We start from the raw sequence: 27,902 nt of genomic DNA, 5'->3' as shown, positions 1-27,902 counted from the left end.
GGGTGGAGCTGTCCTAAGATTGCAGAGGGGTTGTGCTGCTTGAGCTTGGCCCGTAGATGGCTTTCCTTGCTTGAAAAAAGCTTCTCATGTCATGTTGATCAGCAAAGCTCTGGATCTCCATGGCCTTTGCTTGCCAGCACTGATTCTTGATGTCATGCAGCCTCTTTTGAACTACAGCTTTAAGCCAATAAGTGTCTCGTTTTTGCTTGTTAGAGGGTTCATTTTGCTAAGTGCAAAATGTGCTTCTCTTCTTATGAATAAATGCTAGGATTTCCTTGTTGCTCTCATCAAACCAATCCTGATGGCGGTGAGTGGAGTATCCAATCAGTAATAAAAAATAATAAAGAGAATCAAAGAGTATCCAATCAATAATAAAAAATAATCAAGAGAATCAGATCCATTAATACTTAGACAAGTGATTTTAAAAAAACTGTGGTACATATGCATCATCTTCCCCCCTTAATCTCAGTTCACTACTTCTATAGTTTTCTTTCCTCTTAAAGAAAATCCCAGTTAGGAAAGGCAAAAGATCCTAAGCGTCCCTTGTGTACTGAGCTCCACTTTTCCTAAATCCTCACTGGGAACATCAAAACAGAAGGAAATAGTTACCTATGTAAGTATTTTATCCTCAGAGGGTAAGAAAAAATATCTCTGTGTCTGATTACTTAGATGTCAATGGAGCTATGCCAGCTGCACATCTGATCAAAAGTATGGATGGACTGATAAGAAAGCAGAAACATTAAATAAATACTACAACACTGAACAGTAAGAAGTCTCCTGACCCCCACTATTGGCTGGATGGAGAAAAAGAAATGGGATCCCTCTGATACCACAACTAAGAAAATATAGAGAGAATAGATAGCTTTGAAGTAAACGGAATCAAAACCTAAGCAATGCTTTATTGCGGTAGCCAGTAGCCAATTAAACTGGGAACTAGTACAAACAGATTGAACGAGACTCTCTTTTAACAGAGATCTATGGTAACAAGACAACTTCTTTCACATTTTTGGAAACAAATATTTAAACCATAAATCAAGTAAAACATCAAAATTATTCATTGAAACATCATGAAATACAATAATATTTTTTTAAAAAACTGCAGAAATCTACTCTTTATACAATGTTCTGCAAAATTTGTAAGAAATTTTTATAAATTAAAATAATAAAATGAACTTTTTTTTTGTTTTATAAAGCAACACACGCTATTTAAAAACAAGTATACCTTACTTAGAACTGCGAATAAAACTGGGTGAAAACAAGCTGAAAATATGAACACAACCAAAAACACACAACCAAGCTTCACCTCTTAGGAAGGCCTTCTGCTATAGAAGGTGCTATGTTAATTGTATGTACAGCTTTAAACATTGCAATATACCACAAATAAACCTTAATAAGGTCAAAAATAGGACCCTTTGCAAAAAGGGGTGAGTTGGCAAATCCCAATCCAGTCGCACAAGTTACAAGGAGCAGTAACTTCAGTAGATATTTGACATAAATCAGAATCTACTTTTGCTTCCTCTCCCCAAATATATGTAAACTTTTAAGAGTATTTTAAGTAATTCTTGAAAATTAACCTCTTGTTTGGCTTAGAAATGAAAAACTCCCTTTCTTCACTTTTTGTTCAGAATCTGACTTAATCATCTCAATGTATTCTGTTTAGGGAGCTGGAAGAGAAAATCATTATGTACCATGTGAAAATCCACACCATCCCTCAGTTCAGTCATAGTACAGTATATTGCCAAATCTATCCAATAGGATATATATCATTTCCATTTGGTTTAAATTCTTAAGACATATATTCTCTCTTTACAAAGTTCCATCACATGAAACCAAATTGCTTATTTATTGTTATTGGAGGCACAACAGGACCCCAATTAGACCATTTGCTATAAAGAATTGTTCTTTAGATGTTGTGTCTGTAGAGGCTTTACGTGATATTCATAGATTTTCAGAGCTGGCCCCAGTTTTAACGCAAGTCCAGTCAATACATCATTTCTTGTCATCAGTAGCAATGATTTGCCGTCAATTTCCTAGAAAAAGAATTAACGAGTAATTAAGGGTAACGTACACATCTAAAAGATTACAAAACTATTCTCAACAGACAAGAGTATACTAAAGAGGATCATTCATGAAAAACAGAAATACTATGCTCTATTTTTTCATAAACTGTAAACATCTGTAAACAAATGATGACATCTGCTGATGGGCCGATTTTCAAAAGTGCTCACCCCCTGCAGTATCTATTGACTTCAGCACCTCTAGAAATCATGCTATTTATTCAGGTGTCTAGCTAGAAGCATTCGCATTTGAGATTTTTCCCAGTTATTTGTTTCAAATTCACAGATGCTGGTAAATGTTTTAATTAGTAGGTACAGAAGGAAGGGTGGTCTTGTGCCTAATGCAGTGACCTGTGGTGCAGAAGATCTGAGTTCAAGTCTCAGCTCTACCATAGATTGTTTTGTATGACCTTTGGCAAGTCACTTGATGTCTCTGTGCCGCAGTTCCCTGCCTTTTAAAAGAAGGTAATAATATTTCCTTTCTCCCTTGCTTCGTCTGCCCTATTTAGAGTGTATGTCACTGTGGCGCTTTTGAAAATCCCACCCCAAAATCTGAGGCCACTTTTAAAAATTTGCCTCAAAGTGACTTCTCTAAGGTCACAGAGCCAGAAACAGAATCCACATCCCTCGAGTCCCAGTGCTGTGCTTTCATCACAAGACCATCCTTCCCCTCACAATACTGCAGGCAGTGCTTAATTTGTGCCAAGGCTTGCCAGGGCTGAGTGCCAGCACCTCTGGGCTTGCTGCATCAGTTATGAATGTAAATAAATTGCTGGAGCCCTGGCACCTCTTTCATTACAAATTAAGCACTGACTGCAATGATACTGTGTGACACAATCCACAGAACGCAAGCTACACCTACAAGGCTCTATACATGCATCAAAGAAGTGTAATGAGCAATACCTTTCTGGCATTACATGGTGTAGCTGGATTGCTTTCTGAGGTCAGCAAGTCCCAGTTTGCCTACACTGTTTTATGTTCTTTTTCCCACAAAAACAACAGCATTTAATGATTTAGAACTTGTTAGCAAATAACTTAGACCCAGTTCACTCCCTATACTCATTGCTATTTGCCTATACAGAAAACAACCCACCAGAAATGCAATGTTATTTTGTATTTACATCTTCCAGTACTACACATTTTTCCTTACTAATTGAAATGAACAAAGTTTGTCCTGAGAATGTTAACTTCAGAGCATATTAGCCATTGGGTTCACAATTCAAACAAAAGGAAAAACATAAGATTCATGCTAGTGTAAGTATTGATTGGCCTGAACTCTGATCGTTCTTCACTTTGGATAACTATTAATAAATGCGAAGTCCACAGAGAATTCACAACAATTTTATAGACAAAATATATGCATTAATGATAGCCCAAAAATTAATTGACAAGTCTATGGCACCCACACACAATAACTTTGGAAGAACTGTTTATAAATATTTTCAATTAGGCTGCAGCAAATGAAAAGTAGATTTTGGTTGAAACTTCCCCCACAGCCTCATTACTCTGGTTAATCCCTCAAATGAAGCTCATCATAATTTAATATTTCTGATAAATGTGTGTTTTCAATATCGCATTATCCAAGTATAGTAGCTGCCTCTTACCAATTGTTGAGAATTTTAATGGTCAATAATGGTGTCTACTCTTTCTTCTCCATTCATCACAATTCTCTTGGTAGTGATTTTGATGCCATTAACTATTTTGCTGGTCGTTATGACTGATTTGAAGTTGCCTTTCCCACTGTTGTTCAGTGACGTGATGGAGGATGAAGAGCAGCCCCCAACTCGCTGGGAACCAAATGAAGTAAATCCAGTCCCTGAAATAGGAGACACTCCAGCAATAGAGACAGAGTATCCTTCACCACTTCTGCTTCTTCTTCCATGGAGTCCTTGCCGAATGCCAGAAATTCCATCAAGTAGATCATCCCAGAGTTTCACTGTAAAGGAGTCCATTCCTCTCAACACATCTGTGTGGGGGCTACTGAATGAGAATTCAGTATCAAAGTGACTCCCACCCCTGCCTTTCTCTCTACCTTTCCCTCCACCTTCACCTCTACCTCTTCTGTCTTTTCCACTTATACCTCCTTCACTAGACATGTCATAGACATCCCGTTTTTTGGCATCAGATAAAACCTCATATGCCTTAGAGACTTGTATGAATTTCCTCTCTGCTGCCTCTCTGTTCTCTGGGTTTTTATCAGGGTGCACCTTCAATGCCAGTTTTCGGTATGCCTTTTTAATGTCATCTGCAGAGGCATTTCTTTGAATACCTAGAATGTCATAATAATTCACCATCTTGTCAAGATGTTCTCAGCAGCAAAATTCAGTCTCTGTCCTCAGCAACCATTGGCAATCCAGTGAAACTCTAATTCCTCTCAGCACTCTCTCTGTCCCTCAAGTTTAATATGGTTGAGTAATATCAGAAATTTTTTAAAAGGAAAACATGTTTATATTAAAGTGATTTACAAAATGTCTCTCTGTGCTCCTCCATGTTTTTGTTAAGGTATCTTCGTTAGAGAGAGACATGGAAAACTAGCTATTTTCCAACCAACAGTCTGCTTTCAGGATAGCTATGAAGAGGCCTTTGTTGGAGTGGGGATTGTGACATCAGAGATAAGTCAGCTAATAACCATGCTGAGGACTTTAGTTCATTTGCATACTGCAATCTCATTGCTTAAGGTGCTGTGACAGTGGTTATGAAGAGTCGAATTTAGCATTATTGAAATATAACCCTCTGGCTACATGACAGACATGAATATTATTATTGTTTTTGGTAGCTGGCACTGCAAGTTTTGCTTTCTCTGTTAAATATACAAAGTCGTAACATGTGGCAAAGGGTTACATGCATCAAGTCACCCACACACACCAGCTGCATTGTCAGGACTTGTGTTTTCATCTGCTGAAGCAATGCAGGCATACTAGCAAAGCTCTTCGAATTCAGCCTTGCAATGTGTTGCAGTCTATTTTAGTGTCTTGCTCTTTGAGCCAATTGTTCAGAATGTTTATGGCTCATATTTTCTGTCTCAGTATTTTGCATCTTCCGGCTTCTCTAATTCCCCTCTATCCTCCACTCTCTCACAGTTACAGCAACCCGTTCCCTGCTAATTTGCTATTTTCACTTTTTTATAGTAATTTCTTCCACTAAAATCGACTTACATCCACTGAAATGAGAGAAATATTAAGATTTAATAATACCAGCAGAAGTATAATCACCTTATAATTAACCACTTACACTAGTATTCACAATATACAGTTTTTTAAAAAAATGTCTTTTTCTTCATCTGAGAGAGACAAGGGGGGGTGAGGTAATATCTTTTATTGGACCAACTTCTGTTGGTAGAAGAGATAGGCTTTTGAGCTTCACAGAGATCTTCCTCGGATCTTTTTCCTCATCTGTAAGACATGTTCAGGTTTTAAAGCAGCTTGGAGCCATTTATCAGTGTATTTTATGGCTGAGTATTCAGAGATGTATTATACATCCCTTACAAAAAAGTGTGGACTCAGTTACTATTATGCTAAAGGTGGGATTCAAGAACAAAGCAAGCAATCACATTTTCCAACAATTCCCTAATACATATGTTGCAGCCAACCACTATACAAAAGAATGGCCCATGTGTTCCCTCTACTTAATGGAAGCAATACAGTGGAGAACAATTTTCCATGGCAAAGGTAAGGCAAGGGGTTATGTGGGACGCTTCCCTCCACACACACAGTCACTTTCCCCCTGCAAGTGTGTGGGGAGAGAGCCACATTATATGCATGCCTGCCCGTTCTTGCCCTCAGGCGAGTACATAAGTAGGGTGGAAAGTCCTGAGATAGCATTAACTCCTGGTGCAATTTCACAGAGGATAGCCGGGGGCAGCAGCCAATGCCAGCACAGCTAGGGATCCCTCTGTGTTGCCACAGCTGGGTTCCTGATGATAAAGATCTGAGGACCCTTAGAGATCCCACAATTAACAGAAACACACAGAGATAAATGGAACCTGAACTAGCAGCTTTCCTCCCAAAACCACAGCTGCTGTCCTACTTTCCTCATAATAAAAACAGCACTTAGCACTTCTATACTTCCTTCCATCAGGTGATCTCAGAAGCTCTGCAGATATTCTTGAGAGTCAGCCTCACAAGAGTGCAGTAAAGATGGCAATTGTTCCTACTGCATTACTGACAAGGCAACGGAGGTACACAGAGAGTAAGATTCTTGACTGAACTCACCCAGGCACATCTGTCAGAGGAAGAAAAGCCAGAGCCCCTGACTAATCGGACTGTCTCTTTCTTAATCATAAATCCACCCTTCGTGGGGTGGTGGAAAGGAGTCACAGGTGATGTTCTTGATGGTGTTAGAGAAGTAACAGACTCAGTCAAATCTCATCTGTCCGATTACTCATCTTTAAATGTAAAATATGCTGAGCAGTTAGCAGCAGCTGTAGAAAGAGGCTCCTCAAGCCCTTCCAGAGAATTACCCAAGGGTTTTTCCCACAAGAATGAAACTAAATTTAGTCCCCAGGCTGCACTGATAAATCATCATCAGCTGGGACTTCATTTCTCAGGCTTTAAGATCAGTTAGATTAATTCAGTAGCAAGAAGTTAATTTTATTCCTTTTTGAATGCCACTTTTTTTTTTTTTTTTTTTTTTGGGAAAGCCTGCATTTCATTTTAGCACTGGATGGCTCTATGCCAAATAAAGAAGGCTAGAATGGAATTTTGACAGGCTTCTTGTCTGTGAGAGGAAAAGTTTAGAGCTGCAACGTTTGAAACGCCTTATGGAGGTGCTGAAAGGATGGATGGGTGGGGTGAGAGACAGAAGTTTTGTATCAAAGTTTAGAACCATCGCCATTAAATGACCAAAGTCTTTTAGTGCAAAGATTTCAGGTACATCAGAATGTAAGAGGCAAAGAGGCAACCTACAGGTCCTGAAATCTGTTAAATATTTGCTAAAACATGCATGCTATAATATCTTTTAAGCCAAATTAAAAAGATGGTTGCTGAATTGTATGATTTTTAAAAAATATGGTTTATTTATATATATGTTACATATACATATGTTACATATATAAAAAGATTCCAGATCTCTATCCTCCCCTTCAAAATTGTTCTTATCAGCTGCAAAAAACATTAATTTTGCAAAAATTGTAAAAATCAAGCAAAGAAAATAGAACGTCAGGAAGAGATTATTACTATGCAGTTTTTACAGCTGTAATTTCTATCTGGCCAATATTTTGTAATTTATCAAATCCTGAAGTAAATGAAATAAGCAGCTTTTAAGAAAAACTTCCCCTCGAAGGATGCAGAGAATAAAAATAAAACTGTTTCCAAGTTTCCCATATCTTCATTATGGATAGAAGATTTTCACAGAAGACGACATTGTTGTTTATTTGTTCTTTTGTTAAAAGACATTTTGGCCCAGGTGTTCAAACTTGGGTGCACCAAGGACTCATCTCCAGAAGTACTACACACCCACAGATGTCACTGACCCTGTGTTATGACTGCTCAGCATTCTGGAAAATCAGGGCAATTATCTAGGTGCCTAAATATGAATTTTGGTGCCAAACTTTGAGCACCCAAGTTTGAACATTTGGGTCTCAGTGATCAGGAACGGTGCCAGACTAACAGACCTGGAGATGTATGGTCTCTTGCTACAAAAGAGGCAGGCACATCATGGGCAGTTCTAGTGCAAATTTCCCTTCACTGCCCCACTGCTGCTCCTCAGCTGTGTGCAAGTAGCCCAGTTTCAATGATCCATTCAGTCATTAACCTCACAGCTGACAGACTGCCAGCAAGTGTGTCAGTTAATATCAGTAATGATGATGATGGTTATGTGAATGCTTGTCCACTCTATACAAGATACACCAAACTCATTCCACATGGACTTTAGGTCCTTGTTGTGACTTTTGTCGGTACTGAACCATGAAACAGTGACCTGTAGGAGAAAGGATCCATACTGCATTAACAGCTTACTGAGTGATCAGTCCCTGGCTACCTTTTTCATTGATTCTTCTTCACTGATCCTTCCCTGTCACATCAAGACAGCTACTGTGGAACCTTTCATCTAAGGGGGAAGTGTCACCTTTGGCTTCACTGCTTCTACTCAAATGGCAGAAATGCTGTAGGAGTAGGCTGTTCCAGCCATCATCTTGTTTCCCCTGAGATAAAAAGCATACCAGTGTCTTATGCCTCGTCTCCAGCAGCCCAACTAGTGAAGATCCAACATCTTTCTCAAGGCAATTACAGGCCAGTAAGCCTGACTTCAGTACCAAGTAAACCGGTTGAAACTATAGTAAAGAACAGAATTGTCAGACACAGGGCTGGCTCTGGCTTTTTTGCCGCCCTAGGCAAAAAAGCCACACACACACACACACCCCCCAGCGCGGCAGGGGAGGACACCGAGCCCGGCCGTGGGCCCGCAATCCCCGACCGGCCGGAGCATCGGGAGCAGGGCGGAGAGCCCGGCTGGGGCTCTCCGTTCTCCCCGGTGGCCAGAGTGCTGGGGGGAGGGCGGAGAGCGCCCAGCGGTCAGAGCGCCAGGACGAGGGCGGCGAGCCCAGCTGGGGCTCTCCGCTCTCCCCGGCGGTCAGAGCGCTGGGGGGAGGGCGGCAAGCCTGCCGCGGCTCTCCGCTCTCCCCGACCAGCCGGAGCGCCGGGGGGAGGGCGGCGAGCCCAGCCAGGGCCCAGCTCTCCCTGACTGGCCGGAGTGCCGCGGGGAGGGCGGCAAGCCCAATCACGGCCCCGCTCTCGGGCCGGAGCACCCCGCCGCACCGCCTCCCTCCAGGCGCCGCCCCAAGAACATGCTTGGTGGGCTGGTGCCTGGAGCCGGCCCTGGTCAGACACATAGATGAACATGATTTGTTGGGGAATAGTCAACATGGTTTTTGAAAAGGGAAATCATGCCTCACCAATCTACTAGAATTCTTTGAGGGGGTCAACAAGCATGTGGACAAGGGGAATCCAGTGGATATAGTGTACGCTATCATGGGATAAGAGGGAAGATCCTCTCATGGATCAGTTAAAAGGTAGGAAACTAAGGGTAGGAATAAATGGTCAGTTTTCAGAATGGAGAGAGGTAAATAGTGGTGTCCTCCATGGGTTGGTACTGGGTCCAGTATTACTCAATATATTCATAAATGATGTGGACAAAAGGATAAAGAGTGAGGTGGAAAAATTTGTGGAAGATACAAAACTACTCAAGATAGTTCAGTCCAAAGCAGACTGCGAAGAGCTACAAAGGGATCTCACAAAACTGGATGATTGGGCAACAAAATGGCAGATGAAATTCAATGTTGATAAATGCAAAGTAATGCACAATGGAAAGCATAATCCCAACTATACTTATAAAATGATGGGGTCTAAATTAGCTGTTACCACTCAAGAAAGAGATCTTGGAATCATTGTGGATAGTGATCCACTCAATGTGGATCACTCTATGTGCAGAGGCAGTCAAAAAAGCAAACAGAATGTTGGGAATCATTAAGAAAAAGATAAATAATAAGACAGAAAATATCATATTGCCTCTATATAAATCCATGGTACGCCTACATCTTGAATATTGCGTGCAGATATGGTCGAACCGTTGCAAAAAAGATATATTGGACTTGGAAAAGGTTCAGAAAAGGGCAAAGAACATTATTAGGAGTATAGAACAGCTTCTGTATGAGGAGAGATTAATAAGATTGGGACTTTTCAGCTTAGAAAAGAGATAACGAATGGGTGATACGATAGAGGTCTATAAAATCATGACTGGTGTGGAGAAAGTAAATAAGGAAGTATTATTTATTTCTTCTGATAACTTAAGAACTAGGGGTCACCAAATGAAATTAATAGGCAGCAGGTTTAAAACAAACAAAAAGAAGTATTTCTTCACACAACACACAGTCAATCTGCTGAACTCTTTGCCAGAGGATGTTGTGAAGGCCAAGACTATAACAGAGTTCAAAAAAGAACTAGACAAATTCATGGAGGATAGGTCCATCACTGGCTATTAACCAGGATGGGCAGGGATGGTTGTCCCTAGCCTCTGTTTGCCAGAAACTGGGAATGGGTGACAGTGGACGGATCACTTGATTACCTATTCTGTTCCCTCTGGGGCACCTGGCATTGGCCAATGTGGAAGACAGAATACAGGGCTAGATGAACCTTTGGTCTGACCCAGTATGGCCGTTCTTATGTTCATGTAGCAGAGCAATGTGCTGTTGCTATGCAAGAAGGCTACTGCTTTTCCCCCACATTCAATTTCTCTGTTTCCTGATTACTTGTAATGACTTTAATCAAGGAACCTTTCCTCAAACCAAGAGAGCAAGACTCCCAGGCAACAAAGCAGCATGCAACTGAACTTAAGAGGTAGGGAAGTACTATTCCCATTTTACATATGGTGAAGCTTAGGCACAGAGCATTTAAGTGACTTTCCTGAGATCACACAGAAAGGGCTGTGGCCAAGTGAGGAATAGAGCTCAGATTCTTCAGGTCCCAGTCTAATGCTTAGATCACAAGAGCAGCCTTCCTCCAGCTATAGTGCATGTCCTGTAAAATGAGGATATTGTTTAAAGATAATAATCCCAATGGTTGCCACCCAGAATGTTCCCTTTCTAGGAGACTTACCATGCACTAACCTTTGTACAACCAGCCCCTATAATGAAAATGTGAGGAGTCAAAGGGCAGTGACAGTCAATCCAATCCGATTTACCTGTTCTTGAAAAGCATTGGCTTGTTCTTCAAATCCTGCTGTTCTGAAGTAATTTACGACATCAGTGACAGCCCAGTCAGCAGGGTCAGGAGGTCTCCCATTCTCTACTGAACTACAAAATGCAAATGTAGACAGGTAATCACTATGTGTGCAACCCACGTACTCTTTCCCCCAGAGGAAGGCATCCTCCAGGACGCTCTTAAAGAAATGACAGTCACTCACATTCTTCCCCACTTCAAAGGCCCAGTGTCAAGGACACCAGAGAAAGGCGGGATACCTCTCCCTTGAGAATACATTACTGCTAGTCCTCCAATTGGCCAGACGGGGTCAATAGAGACTCCTCCTCATGTAAGGGCTGAACATGCTGCCTTCACAGCTCTCCCCAGTCCCCTACTGGCCTTGGAGCACAAGACGTACCAAGTTTGGGATTGAACACCAGTCTCCCAAGACTTTGTTTGCTATTTGTTTTCTCCTACCAAACTCTGTTCAGATGATTTCAGTATTTTGCCAATGTGCATATCCCCAGTGGAATATATACATAAACTCTCTTATGAATCAGGGATGCATCTGCACCGTTAAACACTCTACATGCTCCCATTATCCAAGTCTTTCAACATTGCCTTTAAGACTTAACAAATCTATGGATTTTCTAATCAGCTAAGAATCCTAGAAAACATCTGTTAAACACAGTCAGAATTGATTCCTTTCTGTGGCTGACCTCAGCCAATTGCTTTCAGCAGCATCAGAAACAACAAATCGTTCAGAATGTTACCCATTAGTTATTAATTCAGAGTGATTCCAGACAGCATTACTTATCCTTAACCTACCTTCTTATCTCAGATAACCTTTTTGGCTCTGCAAGTTGTTAATAAAACCTGCACATAACTAGCTTGACTCTGGCTTTCATCCAGTAATTTCAGGAGATGAACAGCAAGTAGTCACTCACAGGAAACACCTGCTTTTATAAAATGCTTCTACAGCTACAGCTTTCAATGTACAAAAGAAGTTCAGCCACAGATATTCTCCATTTTAACTGTGCCATCCCTGTCAATGGCTCAGTTGTAGCATCAATGAGGAAATAACAAGAACTAATTTATATATATATTTCTGAAATCAGGCGAAACACTTCCACGGTCTCAAACGATTAAAGGGGTTCCCAAGAGAGAAACAGAGCCACAGCCAAAGGTCTTTATAATACATATTTTGAATATGAATATAAATAATTAGAAGCCAAAATTCAGCCTTTAGATACATGGCCCAAGATCTCATTGTAACCACTAGGATTTGCATGCATGTGTCCCACGTCAGAAATCTGGCCCGGAGACTTACTGCTCTAGCTTCCTTTAGTTTGAACATGAAAGACAAGGACATTTAAGGTGCCACCAGACTCCTTGTTGTTTTTTTAAGGACATTTACAATATCTTTCATCTTTGGTCAGTCTTTAGCCCTGGAGTCTAATCCCAGGTGCACAGCACATATATGCATATCTATGTATTTATAATTCACTCGTCGCTATGGAATGCAAAGGCTACCAAAGCTTATGTGAGCATACAAATACTCAAGAAGACTGTACTATCTATTGGAGTGGATTTAGAAATTTTAAAAATTAATTCTCTTGCTTCACTTTTCCTTCTCTCGTCTCTTCCTGCATCTGTCTATACTGAGCTATGTTTGGATTGCTAATAGGGAAAGCAATGCCCAGATGGTGAATCTTGCATCTGACCTCAAAACTCATGAGGTTCAGAATCACTGTGATGGAAGGGAGTTCCTGCTGCTGAGAAGGTCTAGTCCCTGCCCCGAAGGGTCTTAGCTTACCACAGCAAGAGTATCTGTCTAGATATCTATATGGCCCCCATCAGGGTAGTAGCAGCAGGGCTCCACCATTCCTGATGACTATAGTGGTTGCTTGTGGTCTTAGGGATCTATGTAATCCCTAAAATAGCAAAGGCCAAGTCCATTTCGGGCCTTGACAGTCAGGATTCAAATTGCAGATTGTGGCCAGTATTGGACAGAGTCAAAAGAGCATGCTGAGCACCAGGTGATTGATTGCTCAGGAGATTGATTTTGGCCTATTCTTCCAAAGGTTCCTCTTCCCACTATCACCGCTTCCATCTCGCCCGGGCTTAGTCAGGCAGCAATGCTAGACCACTGTGCATTTCAGAGTGGCAGGAAGATCGATTTCACGGAAAGAGGCGGTGATTATCTCTGTCAGCACAGGGTCCACAGTGTCCTAACTGCTTTTGACCAGCCACAAAGAACGGGGCAGAATTGCAGATGGTGGCTCAAACTTCACTGAGCGCTTTGGGGGGGTCTCCCAGTTGTGTGATTGGCTGTTGCTTCTCCTCTGACTCCTGGGATCTATATTTGTATGTGACCACAGAATTCTGGATCTTTGAAGTTGCATGGTAACATTGCTTGTATATTAGTATTTTAGCCCCTTTAAAACATTTTCTGTCACTCATTAAATATAATACAAAAGCATTCCACAGCAATAGCCCAAAAACCACAGTAAGTTAAGGGCCAGGCTGAGAGCCCTTCACAAACAGACCCACTGATTTCAATGGGGCTAATTGTGGAGTAAGATACTATTCACTGCAAGCAAAGGATTTGCTAACTGGGATGACTACTGCAGAATACTTGTAGTATTTCTCTTAAATACAGAATGCATTTTAGTTTAAGATTTTTACATAAATCTCTGCATTTTCCCCAAAGTGCAGAATATGCCTCTCACATCACATTTACAATCTGCATCATCACGCCACTTAAAATAAAAATTGAGCATTAAAAAAGTATTGTGAATTTTAAAAGTGCTTAATTTTCCATATTCTTTCTATATAGCAAACAAAAGATTTAATGTGCAAAAATGCCTACTAAAATTTAGTTTACTAACAAATACATTTTAATTTCAAGCTTATTGTGCTTCAAGGCGTGTTTTAAAACATTTTATTTTTAGGTTTTAGTTCTCCATGCTATTGCTCTTACAGTACAGGAAATATTTATGCACAATGGTCAAGACTCACGCCAGGTATAAATACATTAACTTCAATGGAGCTACACTGATGATTAACTTGTCCCAATAAATGCCGGCTTCTGCCTCACAAGTAGCAGCATCTTGCTGGACCTCAAGTGAGAGGTGGTTTCAAAAACTACAGAACTTAAAGCTTGGAAGGAGTGTGGCAGAATCCAGTTGAGACTGGCTGGATTTGTAACCTTTCTTGGCTCCCAGACTGTGGATTGAACAGCTTCCTCATTGCTTAATTATTGTGCAAAGCTCAATTCTTTAGACAAGGAAAGGGAATGTGTGAGAATCATAGCTTAAGCCATAAATACGTGTTTATGTCCGGCACACAGGGTGCCTTAAAACCTTAAAGGGGCTGGCGTTTTATGACCTGACAGGTTGAATTGCCTGGTACCAGATGCACCGATTACAAATAAAGTTGTGGCCTGTTTGCTTTTCACCACAGTCTGAGTGTTGTGCCTTTATTGCCATCATGTGGTGGAAGCAGAAAGGTCTGGAAAGATACAGCAGCATCTTGAAAAAACAGCTTTTACTAAAGCTATTTATAACCTCTAACATAGTGCCAAATGCTTATTTTGTACATAAGCACACACATGCTGTATACATTCACTTAGAAACCACAGCTTCTGTTCAATTTAATTACATTACCCACCAGCTTTAAATAGCCACCTTCAATTAGCAGCTGAGCCTCTCCCATTTGAGCCAAAAGGGAAAATAATTAAATATAAGCTGTCCTTGTTTTGATTACTTTCCCCCTGCAACACCTATGGCAAAGGTGAGGCTTCTAATTGAGGGTGGTTTCCAAATGGACATACATGGTATGATCCATGTATAGTTACTGCATAAATGCGTATTGCTGTGCTGTAACCAGTGCTTAAAGTAGATCTAAATAGGAGGGGAAGCTCACCAGTTTTGATAGCTATCATCAAAGGTCTTGATGTTACATGGTAATAAGGTGTTGCATCATCATCTTGTAGCGATGAGATGCAGCATGCAGAAAGAGATTAGGAACCATTTATCTAATTTATCTACCTGGTTTTATATCGTGCCCATCACCATGCAGTCTATTTCCTTCGGGGGAAATGAGAAGGAATGTGTCTGAAAGCAATTTATGTCCCCAAGCAGCAGGCCTGCAGCCAACCGAGCCAAAGTATGCGTCTGCCTGTGTACACGCATGCACGCAGCTTATTGGTCCCACCCAGTGCCACTATTTAGATTTGACCAGGGTGAAGAACCTGCACGGATGTCAAAAGGAATAAAAATAGCAGGTCCTGGAGGTTTTTAAACAGGAAAGTTGGAAATATGTTATTTCAGACAAGACATTGCACCAAATGTATGTATCATCTCCATCTGTCATCATCTCTGGATGGGAGGAGAAGCCAGCAGGGGAACAGAACTCTCTTAGGAACAGGTGGATAGGTGCCTCCCAGCTGGGACACTTCTCCCATCAGGCTGCTGTGCCACCCACTGGCAGGAAGCCTGGAAGCCCCAGGCAGGTACCTGGCCTGCCAACTACCCCTCTTCTGATCCCCTGTCTGAGCAGTTCTCACGCCCTCAACAGAGGAGGAGCTCCCCTCATGCTATCTCCTTTGTTAATCCCTGGCTGTAAGGATGGAAGGTGCTGTGTAACTGCAACTTTAGATGCTTACTCTCAGCATTTGTACAAACATAAATTCATGAAAGCTCTATATGACTGGTCATGTGAACAGCAAACATAAATAAGAAAATAAAAGTGCAATGAACTGCAAAGATTAAGGCCCAGAATTTTAAAGGTAGGTAGGCATTGCTGTGCTCAGCAGTGCAACAACTAAATGATTTAGGAGCCTGAATTTCATTTTCAAAAGGGGATTTAGGAACATCTACTGTCAATAGGATTTATGCTCCTGAGGCAGCGGATTCACTACAGCTTGGAGAACAGCCTGGCCAATGGCTGCATCTACCCTAGGAGCATACACAATAGCACAGTGCCAGGAAAAGGTGCACACAGGTGACCAGGTGGTGCCCTTGCAAATGTCTGTGATGGGTAAATTCTTAAGTAGGGCTATAGAGGTGGATTATGCCCTAGTGGAATAGGCAGTGACCCTAGGTGGGGATGCATTTCCAAAGCTTTGTAACATGCTCAAAAGCATCCTGAAACCCATTTAGATAGTGTTTGGGTGGAAATGGAACATCCCGTCACTCTCTCTGAGAAGGTGACAAAGTCTGGGAGAAGCTCTGTACAGGTTACTCCTACTCAGGATAAAAGGCAAGAGCTCCTCCCATGTCCAAAATGTGAAGACTGGTTTCCTCCCATGAGGCATGAAGTTTTGGTAGAAAAGTGGTAACTGAATGTCTTTGTTTATGTGAAAGTCTAATGAAACCTTAGGTAAGAAACAAGAATGGGGACATCAGGTTGCCTTGTCCTGGTAGAATACCGTGTACAGTGGATCAGCCACAAGTACACCTAGTTCCCCTACCCTTCTGGCCAGCTAATGACAGTGACACTCTATATCTCGGGGGAACACCCTGCATCCATCCCCATGTTCATTCTTATAATAGGACTGTTGGTATCCAATGCAAAGTTTGTCATGTCGGGTGTCTTCGGAAGGCTCATGATACACTGAGCTTTGTTGTTATGGTAATGTTATAGGTTGTAATTTCATGTATATAGTTATGAGGCTAAAAATGTGTCCTCGTGGCTTAAAACAAGCTCAGGCAAAACTCTCCAGGAGCAGAGAGGCAGTTCACACCTCATCAGGGCAAGTATGGGCCAAACCCAGCCCAGCCTCACAGGAACAAAGGACACTGGCCTAGGCAGCAACAAAGGATCTGTTGGACTCTCGAACGAGTCATCCCCCTTCCCTTGGTCAGTCAGGGACTACGATGAGGTAATGCTCACCTGACCCTGAAGGGGGGGGGGCGCAAAGCCAAGAGGGAAGAAAGAACATGATAAAAGGGAGAGTCGTTTGCCATGCTCTTCCTCTCTCTTCCACCTCCATTTACAGACATCACCACCAAGCGACTGAAACGCTGATCAAAGGGGAGAGCCTGGCTGCAGGACAACCAGCCAGCATTTAAGTTTGTAAGGGTAAGCGTTAAGATCAGCTTAGAATGCATTTTGCTTTTATTTCATTTGACCAAATCTGACTTGTTGTGCTTTGACTTATAATCACTTAAAATCTATCTTTGTAGTTAATAAATGTGTTTGTTTATTCTACCTGAAGCAGTGTGTTTGGTTTGAAGCGTGTCAGAGACTCTACTTGGGATAACAAGCCTGGTACATATCAATTTCTTCGTTAAATTGACAAACTCATATAAGCTTGCAGCATCCAGCAGGTATAACTGGACACTGCACGACGGAAGTTCCTAGGGTTGTGTCTGGGACTGGAGATATTGGCTAGTGTCATTTGGTTGCACAATCCAAGCAGCTTACATGCCAGAGGCTGTGTGTGAACAGGCCAGGAGTGGGGGTTCTCACAGCAGAGCAGAGTAAGGCTGGCTCCCAGAGTCGAGGACTGCAGTGACCTAGCAGATAACACCAAGGGAACGTCACAATGACTATGAGGAATGAGGTAACTGAAACAAGGGAACAGCTTCACATGGATTCAAATGGGGTTTTTCTCAAGGCAGTGAGAAGTAGATTAAGGTTCCAAGGTGTAGTAGGCTTTTGTATGTTATAAAAATGGCTAGAGAAGCCCTTAATAAACCTGGCAGCAGGAAGATGTGTGAATACTAGACACCCCTGGACTGGTGGGTAGAAAGTTGTAATGGCAGCTAGGTGGACCTTACTGGAGCTCAGAGAGAGGCCCATAGTTTTTAAATTTAGCCAGTGATCAAGTATGTACATGTGGAGAGACTCAGAAGGGCAGAGTGGCTGTTCTGCGCACCAGGATTGGAAACGCTTCCACTTTTGCAGGTAAGGTTTCAGTGGTGGTTTTCTGACTAGAACATACTCCCAATTACCCAAATAGTGTAGGGGTGACCGAAGGCACCACTGTAGTCACACCCTACACACTACTGTAATAATCTGTGTACATAATATGCCTTGTGAGGTATCATTTGAAAACTAATAACTCACTGGTCAATAATATCATGGTGAAATGTTTGTAGTAACGTTCTATGTAAAGTCATAAACATAACCTGAAATGAGGTCTGAAGCGTGTTTAGCAGATAAGTCTGGGTAAACCAGTTTCTCAAAGACAAAGGACAAAATGACACCTCTAGCCAAATGTCATCAAAGCTGTTGGGCAAAAAGCTCTCAAGTGGCCATTTATTGGCAAGGAAGGGGACAGGAACAAAAAGAACAAACAAACAAACAGCGTGAACAGCAAACAACAGTATGAAACCTCTTTCACCTAAACACTCCATGACTCCTGCCTCACAGCGGGAGTGAACTTTATGTAGTGGTAACCCTCAGGAAAATCCATTTCAAAAGGGAACTGAACAGTAAAGTGAGGGGCAAAACCACCCCAAGGTATCTCCTCCTATTTGACTTTCTCTCTTTCACCTAAGACAACAAAAGAAACAGCCTTTGGGAGCAGATCCTGGCCTGAGAATTCGGTCAGCAACATTCCTGGGAACATGTGGTACGGATTTCACCTTGACCAAGTCTGGTTTGTTAAGTTTTAGCATTAGAAAGCGCTTTATCTTTATTTCTGTTGTAACCATTTCTGACTTTAATGCCTGGAACTTGTAGTCACTTCAAATGCCTTTGTAGTTAAATAAACTTGTTTTATTGTTTAATCAAAACTAATCCAGTGTTGTGTTTAAACTGAATTGAGTGAGTAACTCTCCATTTAAAGTAACAAACGGTTGGATATTGATTCCCTTACAGGGGCAACAGACCTAAGATATCTGAACTGTCCAGGAGAGGGCTGGACAGTGCAGAACACACATTTTGGGTGAAAATTCAGGGCTGAATTCAGTTGGCCTGTCAGATAAATGGCTCCGATGTCTATGTGGTGGGCGATGCACCAGGCTCTGGATCTTGCTCCTCTTCGGCAATTTACATGGTAAATAGACTGCTCTGTAGACTGTCATTACTTTGACTCAGAGAATCTTTGATCTTGGGTAGGCAGCGTTAGCAAGCATATCAAACTGCTCTGAGTTCGAGGATGCTGATTGGAGCAAGAGTCCATTTGCCTTGAGCTGTGCAGTGCTGAAAGTGGGTACCCTAACTTAACATGGAGGCAAGTAGTGATGATCTTTGTGGGAGGTCAGAGCAAGAATGGAACTCCCACATAGAGCTTGTGGGGGGTCTCTCAACCAGTTGAGAGAGTTGAGGACTCTATGAGGAACAGACAGCTTGTGCTTGTTGGGAGTGTAGACAGATTTGAGCCAGGTTTGAAGACACCAAAAGTTCAATCTTGCATGGAGTGTCACAAGCTGCCCTCTGTCCCAAAAGTTGAAGGGCTTGCTGTGGTTTGGGGGCTCTGATGTAGTGTAGCAATGAGAGTGACTTTGTGGGGAACCTGTCTGGGGGGCAGGTATGCTCTGGCAACTGCAGTCTAGAGTGGCTCCAACGCAGTCTATGTGTGGACAGGTATCAAGGCAGACTTTTCAGAATTGAGATGAAGGCCCAGAGAGTGGAAGAAGGGTAGGTCCTTGTTGGTTGCTGACTGTACCTTGAGGAAGGAGCAACCCTTGAAGAGTGAGTCATCCAGATAGGGGAGGATGACGATTCCCATTTGTTGAAGATGGACTGTGGTGACCAAGAGGACTTTTGTGAAGACTCTCTTGCTGGCTAAAAGGCCAAAGGAAAGAGCCCAGTGCTGGCAATCGTTGTTGCCCACAACAAACCATAAGACTCATCAGTGAGCTGGATTATTAGCCATATGGAAATACGCATCTTGGAAGTTGAGGGCAACAAACAATTCCTCTGGATCTAATGAAGATACAGTTGCTGCTAGCTGAGGAATATCTCTTGCGGCTGAGAAGGTGAGGGGTTTGAGCTCTTTATCGTGAAGGGTCCATCTGGACCAGTACTATTTTTTTTTTTTGTTAACAGTGTTGACCACTAGAGAGTTTGGGATGGGATGGGAGAAAAAGATACCCTGAACGCTTGGCTGGTACTTAGTAGTTTTTGTTAGCCCTCTTGCAGGTAGGCAGGATGATCACTAGAGTTTGTCATATTGGACAGGCTGGCAACAATAGAGCATCATTGCTAGGCAAGGCAATCTTTCCTCGAGGGGAGGTATGCAAACCAGGGGATGCTAAGGTTCCTATATCTATTCCAAGGGGATCTGCAGGGCCTCTGATATTCTCTTCATTAGCTCTTGGAAGGTCTTGAAGTCATCTGCATAGGATGATGGAGGGGGCATAACAGTCCTATCTGTTGAGGAGGAGGACTTCACTGATGGAGATACCTCCTCCTCTGACCTTAATTCTTGTGACCCAGGAGGGTCTGGCTGGGGAAGAGGGTCCCTAGGTACCAGTGGCTGTTGTTCTGGTGAGTCCCATTGTGTGACAGCAGTCTGTACTGCTGATCACGATAAGGGGTCTGCCACGGTGTGCTCTACTCACCGCTTGAGGTGCCTCCTCCTGGCTGCTCTGGGGATTAGCTCTTTTCAGGTCCAAGGCCCCCTTCTGCTGCTCGCTGAACACCCTGCTGCCACTCTCTCTTCCAGGTGCTACTCAGGGTGCTCTGCCTTCATGGCTTGGCCCACCAGCCTGGTCACTATAGTCCTCCTGTTCCAGGGTATCAAAGTTTTTCCTTACATTCTCAGGAAGTCTTCTCATTCACTGCCCCAATGGTGTCACTCCCCTAGTGGCTGGTAGGGGAACCCAGGCCTGCCTCTATTCCAGGTTCCAGCTCAGGGACTCTATAATCAGCAGCCAAGGTCTGCAACATCCTGAACCTTGCTGTCTTTTCCCTGTGCCTTTCTTACTCCTTCTGGCTCTCCCGCTCTGGCTTTGCCACCCAAATTCCTTCCTCCCAGGGAGTAACTGCAAACTAAATTCTATAGCTCCAAACATGCCTCCCTTTCCAACGGAAGTGACTGCAGACTACTTCTTGCAGCCCCTATCTGTTATCAGCTCCCTGGCTTCATAGAAGCCCCACCTGTTCCTGCATAGGTGAGCTTACTGTAATTAAGGCTTTCCTTTCAGCCTAACTATCCCCCCAGCTTGCAGACTAATAGGTTAATTGGCCCCTCTGGACTACATTAACCCCCTTCAGGACGAGTATGGGAAACATGCCCCATCACAGGGCCCCAGGGTCACAAGCTCACTATGGTGAGGTCCTGCCAAGATTGATGGGACAACCACCAACTGGTTCCTGGGGTCTCGTCCTTGGGATATACCTAGGGGAGAGAGAAGCTGGAATGGGAAGATAATGGAGTCTTGGATGGGCAGTCTTTAGGACCTAAGGAAGACTGTACCAGAGCAGGGACCAAGAGGAATCTGTGTTTGGAGGGCTCCAATCCAGGTACCCATGATGGTGCTGCACTAGGATGCTTGCCGATAGACTCCTCAGTATGTCTGCTGGAAGTCTTTTCGGTGGTACTGGCATGTTGATACTGGAAGAGGTGGAAGCCTTGGCAGTACCCATACTGGGATGCGGAGTTTCCCTGCTCTCTGGACTTTGGGGTGACTTTGCCTTTCTTTCAGGTTCCCTGTCAGGAGAATGGTAGCTTTCATTTTTAGAAGGCTTTGAAGCCTCTGAAGCTGCCCCTTGGTCTGTGTTTATCAGAGCCAGAACCAAAGAAGCTAGAGCACCCTGAGAGGCTGATGCTGATGTACTGGAGGGGGAGGGGGGGTTTCAAAGCCCAAAGCTCAAGGAGCCCTCCTTAAGAAGTAGCTTCAATCTGTTCTCCCTTAGCTTCTTGGATCTGCTCTTGAAGCTGAAGAAGACCTTATCCTTTGATGGGATGTAAGATGCACCGAGGCAGCTGGAATGCCCATCGCTGAGGGGAAAAGACCTGTGGCAGGTCTGGCAGGGTTTGTAGCTTGGGATTTTGGGTATAACCTACATAGGAATAAGGGCCACAAACCAGCAGAGGCCAAGGGTGATGGAGGCCCTGACCACAAACAAAAGAAGTGTGGGATGATCCCCCACCCCAGAAAGCAGAATTTTGTGCTAGAAATTAAAATAAGAAAACAGCAAAGTAAATAAAGAAAATATTAAAAAATAAAAGAAGAAAACAAGCACGCCGGATTAAGGCTAGCAAGCGAACACTGTGATATTCTGACTCAAGCCGCAATGGGCTGAGAAGGAACTGGAGCAGTGACAGGTCAGCCCCTCCCTATACACCTCTGGACCAGAGCATCGGGATGGGGAGGGGACAGGTGCAGATCCATGGGCACTGCTGATTAAAAATTTCCAATCGAAAGTGCACGGGCACACACGCACCTGGAGTGGAGTACCCATAGGGACAGTTACTCAAAGAAGAACAAAGCATTTTCCCCCACAGACCATTATGAACTTGACATAATCAGGTACACGGTGCATATTTGCTTTATGTTTGTTTTCCACATGCAGAGTGCAGAAAGGAATTCCATAACAGTCATGGTTGAAAAGACGACAGCAGGATGCCCCCTTTAACCAATGTAATGTCTGTGATCTCTGTTTCCCAGCTGGAATGCAATAAAGACAACTGCAAATGGGGAAAGCTTGCAAACCAATAAATACACCAGTTCCCTCCACCCTCAACCATTAAAACTAATGGAAGAATTTAAAGAAATTTTGGTTTTTGTCTACATATAACATTCCCCAGGAATTCACTTACTTTTTGACATCCAGCGAGCCATTCTCCTTGTTTTCCATGTCAACAGACAGCATGGAGAGGGTAGAGGTTTCTTTAAGTTCAGCAACTAATCAATAAGGAGGGGGAAAAAAACTGTGTTTAATAATCAGTAAATACAAAAGAGAAATATAATGTAACAGAAATGAGTGTTCTCCTGCACAAAACCACCTTCCCTTTGGAGAGAAAAAGTGTAGTCAGGACCCTGCTTTCCTCAGAAGCTGGTAACATCTTATAAACTAGGAAAAGCTGATGAGCAAACTCCAGAGGTGCTCTCTGCTCTACAAACAGGAACTGAACATTCGATTTGACCCTTTTCCAAAATAAGTGCTTTCTAATACTTATTTATAGGGTTTTCTATGCCCCCCTCCCATTACTCTAGCATCTCACCTATGTGTATAGAATTTATTCTCACAACATCCTTATGAGGAAGGAAGTATTGGTGCCCCATTTTACAGGTGGGGAAACTTCGGCACAGATGAGCTGGGTTATTTACCCAAGGTTACCCAGGAGGTTTGTGGCAGAACCAGGAATTAAATCCATGTCTGCTGAGGCCTACTTCTGTGCTTTTCCCACACGACTATCCTTCCTCAGCTAGTGAAGTGTCTTCAGTAGCTGTAGTGAGTGCAGAGGAGAGAAGTGGGGACTCATAGCTAGAGTGAAATTGAAGAAAATCCAATTTATTCTCCCTTCTTCCCCCGCCCTGCAGTGTGCAGGGATATTTTCGCAGTACATATTTTTGCACCACTATTATGTTCATGGGAGAAGTGCAGAGGTGACCCAAGACTCCACCACCCCCACCCCCCCGCAATTCACTCCTGTTTCACAGAGCACTGGGTAACTAACTAACTATTCAAGATGTTCTTGCTGTGGCATTAATGGATGCCTATGACATGTCACAGAGCCCTTTGAAGGAGAAAAGAATGGGAAACCATTACATCTATGTCAAGTTTACAAAAATCTAGGATATAAATTAACGTTTAAAAACGTTTGAAAAACCATTACTATATTTAATATATAATTAACAGGATGCAGAACACCAAATACAACTATTACAAACTAATCAAAAAGGTGTTTCTTTCTGTACTGTAGATCAGATCATTTAATACAATTCCCCCCAATCACGTCTCACTCCATCTAAGGAGATTACTGCAAAATGACAAGTGCAACAATTATTCTATTCGCAAAATGTTCTCCCTGATACTGTGAAACAAGATTAAAAGAAGAAATAAAGCTGCAGGTGTGTGGTATTTTCATTTACAGCACACACAAACAGACAAAAACTTGCAGTTCTTAATTACTGAGATGATCTGTTGAGAGTTGCTTTCTTTTTTTGCAGTATACAAGGAAAGATTTTGGAAACTGAGTTACACACATTCACCATTTTATAAGCATCTCAGAAATCATTCACTAGGCAACATTACACCACATTGTCATTTTTCTAGGAAAAAAGTAAAAAAGAAAAACCTACCTACAAGCAACTAAAACAAATCATTTTTACAAGCTTATCAAGAACAGCAAAAGAACCCCCAAGGATTTCTTTCATAAAGTAGGCTGGCAAAGGAATTCAATAAGGAGGTACAATTTGACACAGTGAAATAAGATCAGGCTGGCTCAGAGCCAGCATGACGTTAGGAACCACATACAAGCTGCACCAACTGCCTTCTGTTTCATGGCTGACTTTTTAAAGACACAGTGCTCTGCCTGCTCACTTTAGCTAAATACCTTCAGCATAATTATTTAATGCTATAAATCACACGTCTCCTGCTGCAGAATCCACTTAACAACTGCCTTGTAAAAGAGCCACAACTCTTTTGAAATTAATGAGTCTTTCCCCCTACCCTCTTTTATCAAACAACTGCTTCCTCACAACTGCTTACACTGTTAAATATTCATGAGCAGTTTCCAACTAGTTTAACCTGAGTAAAAATAAGGAGAAAGCACATTTCAGATATTGCAGGAACAAATATGCTGCCGAGGCTCTAACAATACTTGCCCTTGGAAAGAATCTCAGAGGGTCCAGTTTTAGCAATTTCTTTTTCAGGAAAGAGTTCCTGCAAGGAGAGCAGAAAATCCTCCCAAATCATTATACAGGGGAGTAATACAACTTAACATTCAGTGTAAGATTCGTGATTTGCTTCTTGGGACCTCGACAGTGTAAACCTTTCCCACCCACCCCTACGACCAAATGCAATGTATTTAGTAACAGTAAATTCTGTTAGGAGCAACTTTGCTCAAACTGTAAAGTAGCTGATCCAAAAAAGAGGTCAAGACTATCAAGAACCTCTGCTCAATTCCCACTCCAAAGATGGTCTCTCCAGAGCAGTCCTGATGCCCTCTGGCTGGGTGGTAAGGGGGAAATTTTGCACTACTGTTATCTGTGCCATAAATATTGTGTGAATGGCATACTTTGGTCTCCAGGCTATTAATCTGACATCTTCATGAACACTCCAGTCACTGAAAACGTGGTATTAGTGGTTTTGGCCAAAGTATTATACGGAAGGGTTAAAGTCCATTTCCCTGGCAATTTCACTTTGCCTGCATTATGCAATGACAGGTAAATAAAAAAAGCAGACACAAACCATTCATACAGTACAATTTTGTGTTAAGACACTGCAAGTGGTGGTGGTACATGCTTTTTTGGTTTTTTTTAGAATTTATTTAGAATAAATAAATACACACAGATAAATCAAATGGAGTAATAGACACTTATGGGGCAGTGTTACACAGCAAAGGAACCCACCGCCATTTCACATCTCACTTAATGTACTGGAAAATGTGGCATAAATACGTGTTTGTTAGACAGTTTAGCTGCACAAAGCAATTCTCTTTGTTTCTCAAGAAGTGAGCAAGTTCTAAATGAGGACATCTTGAATTTGCTGCATCGGTTGGTTTCTAACTTTGGTAATGAACTGACATTTGAGGATACAAAGTTCAGGCAGCTATTCCCTCACACCCTCTCATTCCTTCCATCATGCTGTTCAATTAATCCTTAGAGTATTTAAAATAAAGTTCACACTGCACACGTGTTCTGCCTAAAAGTCCTTTAAAAGCAGAAATATGAATCCAATACATTAATGGCCTATGGAAGAGTTCGATGCTGAGCCCTAATCCCCAGGTTCTATTGTTTTTAATCAATTATGAGGTAACTTAATTCAATTAACAAAGAGATACTGTTTGGGGAAATATTGTTGGAGAGGGTGGGGGCAGGCAGGCGACGGATATGGAGTCTTGTTGGACTGTTTGGCTTCTGTTACTAGTGAAAGGTATTTTCCAGGCCACACTGGGAATGAAGTGAACTAGGCAGTTCTCAGTTCCATGTCATGGGGTCAGCCGTGGGTGGCCCTAAGTTTATTTTATCTGCACAAGATCAAACATTCAGAAATCAGTGCAGATATTGTACATTAATATCCAAACATCAGCTTTCTACTGAGAAGCTTTCCATGTTCCTGGAAGAATCTGCAGTACAAGAAAACCAAATACCTCACACATGCCTGGCAGCAAAGTGCAGCAATCCTTTAGTGGAAGAGAGAGATGCTGGAATTTAGATCTGGGAGAGCAAGACAGAACCAAATGTCTTTTCTTTTGCAATGACATGGGGGAGAAAAAGTCAGCAAATTTGTTCAAAGGGAAAATCAAGTGAAACAAAAAATCAAATCACTTTCACTTTGGAACTTCAGTTTTCTGCTGGAGTAGCTAGGCAAACTTCTCTTGAAAGAATGAAACAATTAGTGTTAAGCTGTGTGGAATGTAAGCTCTTAAGAGTGTGATAATCCCCTCTTTTATTCTTCTTTTTAAAAATAATGCATGATCCTTCTGAGCTCATCTTCAATCCAGCAGCAAGTCCTGGCTCTCCACACAGGACTGTTGTAAGTTGCTCTAAATATACTTCAGGGCAAAGCATGCATTTTTAAGGAAGCTGCTTAGGGGAGGAATATAGCAGTAACTGAGTCAGAAGAAGGAAACTGAATATTAAAAAAATCCCATTCCCTCTGAAGTGCACAGCAGACCTCACTTACCTTTCTTCATAGCCAGCAAAAGGCTGCCTTCCTCCAATACAGCTGCACCCACATGCAGAGTTCCAAATAGAAGATGCTCTGGCCAATCACAGACAATCTGTCAGATAGTGTGGCATGCTGGGAGCTGTAGTCCATAACTCCAGAGCAAGAGTAGCAGTCTAGATTTTACTGTCACTATGAGATCGCAATAAAAATATGCAGACCTACCTCTGAGACTCACTAATTGGGAAGGAGACTTCCTCCATGCTGCATTAATTTTTAAAGCATTGATTAAAGGGGCAGGGAACCTGATTTACTCTTTGCTTGTAAACAACCTAGTAAATTAGCACTGTGAAAGTTACTTTTACTATGACTATTTAAAATACACTTATGATCATAGAATAAATTATGATAAGAAAGACAGACTGGGACTCCAGGAACGGAGGAGGGGGAGAGAGAGAGAGAGAGAGAGAGTCAACTGGATATTTAAAATCTTCATATTGGTTTTCCTTATATTTCCTTGCAGTTAGACAAGAGAGCAAAAATACTCAGAGATTTTATACAAACTTAAAAAGAAGGCAAAAATCCCAAATTCCCCTTCTTAATAAGAATCTTCCACAACGCTGTAGAAGATGAAAAATATCTGACAGTGAAGAAATCACCTGGCGGTTTTGTTGTTAAAATTCATTCTTGCTAGGATGTAGATGGCAATTTGAAAGTGGCACAGATTTAGGCCAATCCATTGCCAGTCTACCTGCATAATACCCATAATTATCTCTTAGATCATTAATAGCAACAAAACAAAAGTCCTAATTCACACAACCTGCTTTCTCATCCCCCTCCAAACTATCTGTTCTCTGGCTCTAAATATTCATTAACTTGCCAACAAAGGACTGCATTTCCCCCTCAATTCCCTATTTTCCTGTAGTTTGATTATCATTCCTTAATTGCATTAGGATAGAATCTGTTACTTACCTTAGCACACAGTTTTGAGATTTTAACTTTGGTTGCCTTGCCTACCATGCCTTTACGAATGTTAATGTCCCAAGCCACACATGCCATTACATGTGCCAGGATCAAAAACTGCTGTTCCTGAATTGGACAAAGTGGTCACTGTAGAGGAGCATGAGGCACTCTCTCTTCCCTGAGGTCCCCTGCTGGCTGAGTGTGGTGCTGCTGCTAAGCAGGTGTGTGTAGTGAGCTGGCTAAAAGCCAATGGCTGCAGAGAGGTCAGTGGTTTTGTAAGGCACTTCTCAAGTAGAAAACGTGTGAAGAATACAGTAGTGTAACTTGCACAAATCTGGCATTCAACTGGTGTGCATAATGAGTGCAAACGTATACACCAAGGCCCTGATCCAGCAAAGTTAATTAGATGCTTAGGATGCTCCCATGTTTAAAGTTAAGTATGTGCTTATAATGTGTTGCTGGGTCAGGG

The 27,902-nt window shown here is 42.3% G+C and overlaps 1 protein-coding gene across 8 annotated transcripts; it reads right to left on the bottom strand.

Moving 5' to 3' along the window:
• Positions 1 to 879: 879 nt before the first annotated feature.
• SAMD13 (sterile alpha motif domain containing 13) lies at positions 880 to 27,902 on the bottom strand. 8 transcript variants are annotated; one of them, XM_065554119.1, is made up of 5 exons: positions 27,443 to 27,902; positions 22,455 to 22,539; positions 10,731 to 10,842; positions 3,662 to 5,449; positions 880 to 2,030 (listed from the first exon to the last, which is right to left on the bottom strand). In XM_065554119.1, the coding sequence occupies exon 4, from the start codon at positions 4,349 to 4,351 to the stop codon at positions 3,677 to 3,679; it is 675 nt and encodes a 224-aa protein (XP_065410191.1). In that variant the 5' UTR covers positions 4,352 to 5,449; positions 10,731 to 10,842; positions 22,455 to 22,539; positions 27,443 to 27,902; the 3' UTR covers positions 880 to 2,030; positions 3,662 to 3,676. The 8 variants fall into 8 exon arrangements, with proteins under 8 accessions (XP_065410191.1, XP_065410190.1, XP_065410192.1 ...); XM_065554118.1 differs by lacking the exon at positions 27,443 to 27,902 and adding an exon at positions 23,941 to 24,207; XM_065554120.1 differs by lacking the exon at positions 27,443 to 27,902 and adding an exon at positions 23,945 to 24,207.

The sequence above is a fragment of the Chrysemys picta genome, chromosome 8, assembly GCF_011386835.1.
Source record: "Chrysemys picta bellii isolate R12L10 chromosome 8, ASM1138683v2, whole genome shotgun sequence".
Lineage (NCBI taxonomy): Eukaryota > Metazoa > Chordata > Testudines > Emydidae > Chrysemys > Chrysemys picta.
The sequence above is the reverse complement of the archived record's forward strand: the minus strand, read 5'-3'. Positions and strand labels throughout refer to the sequence as shown.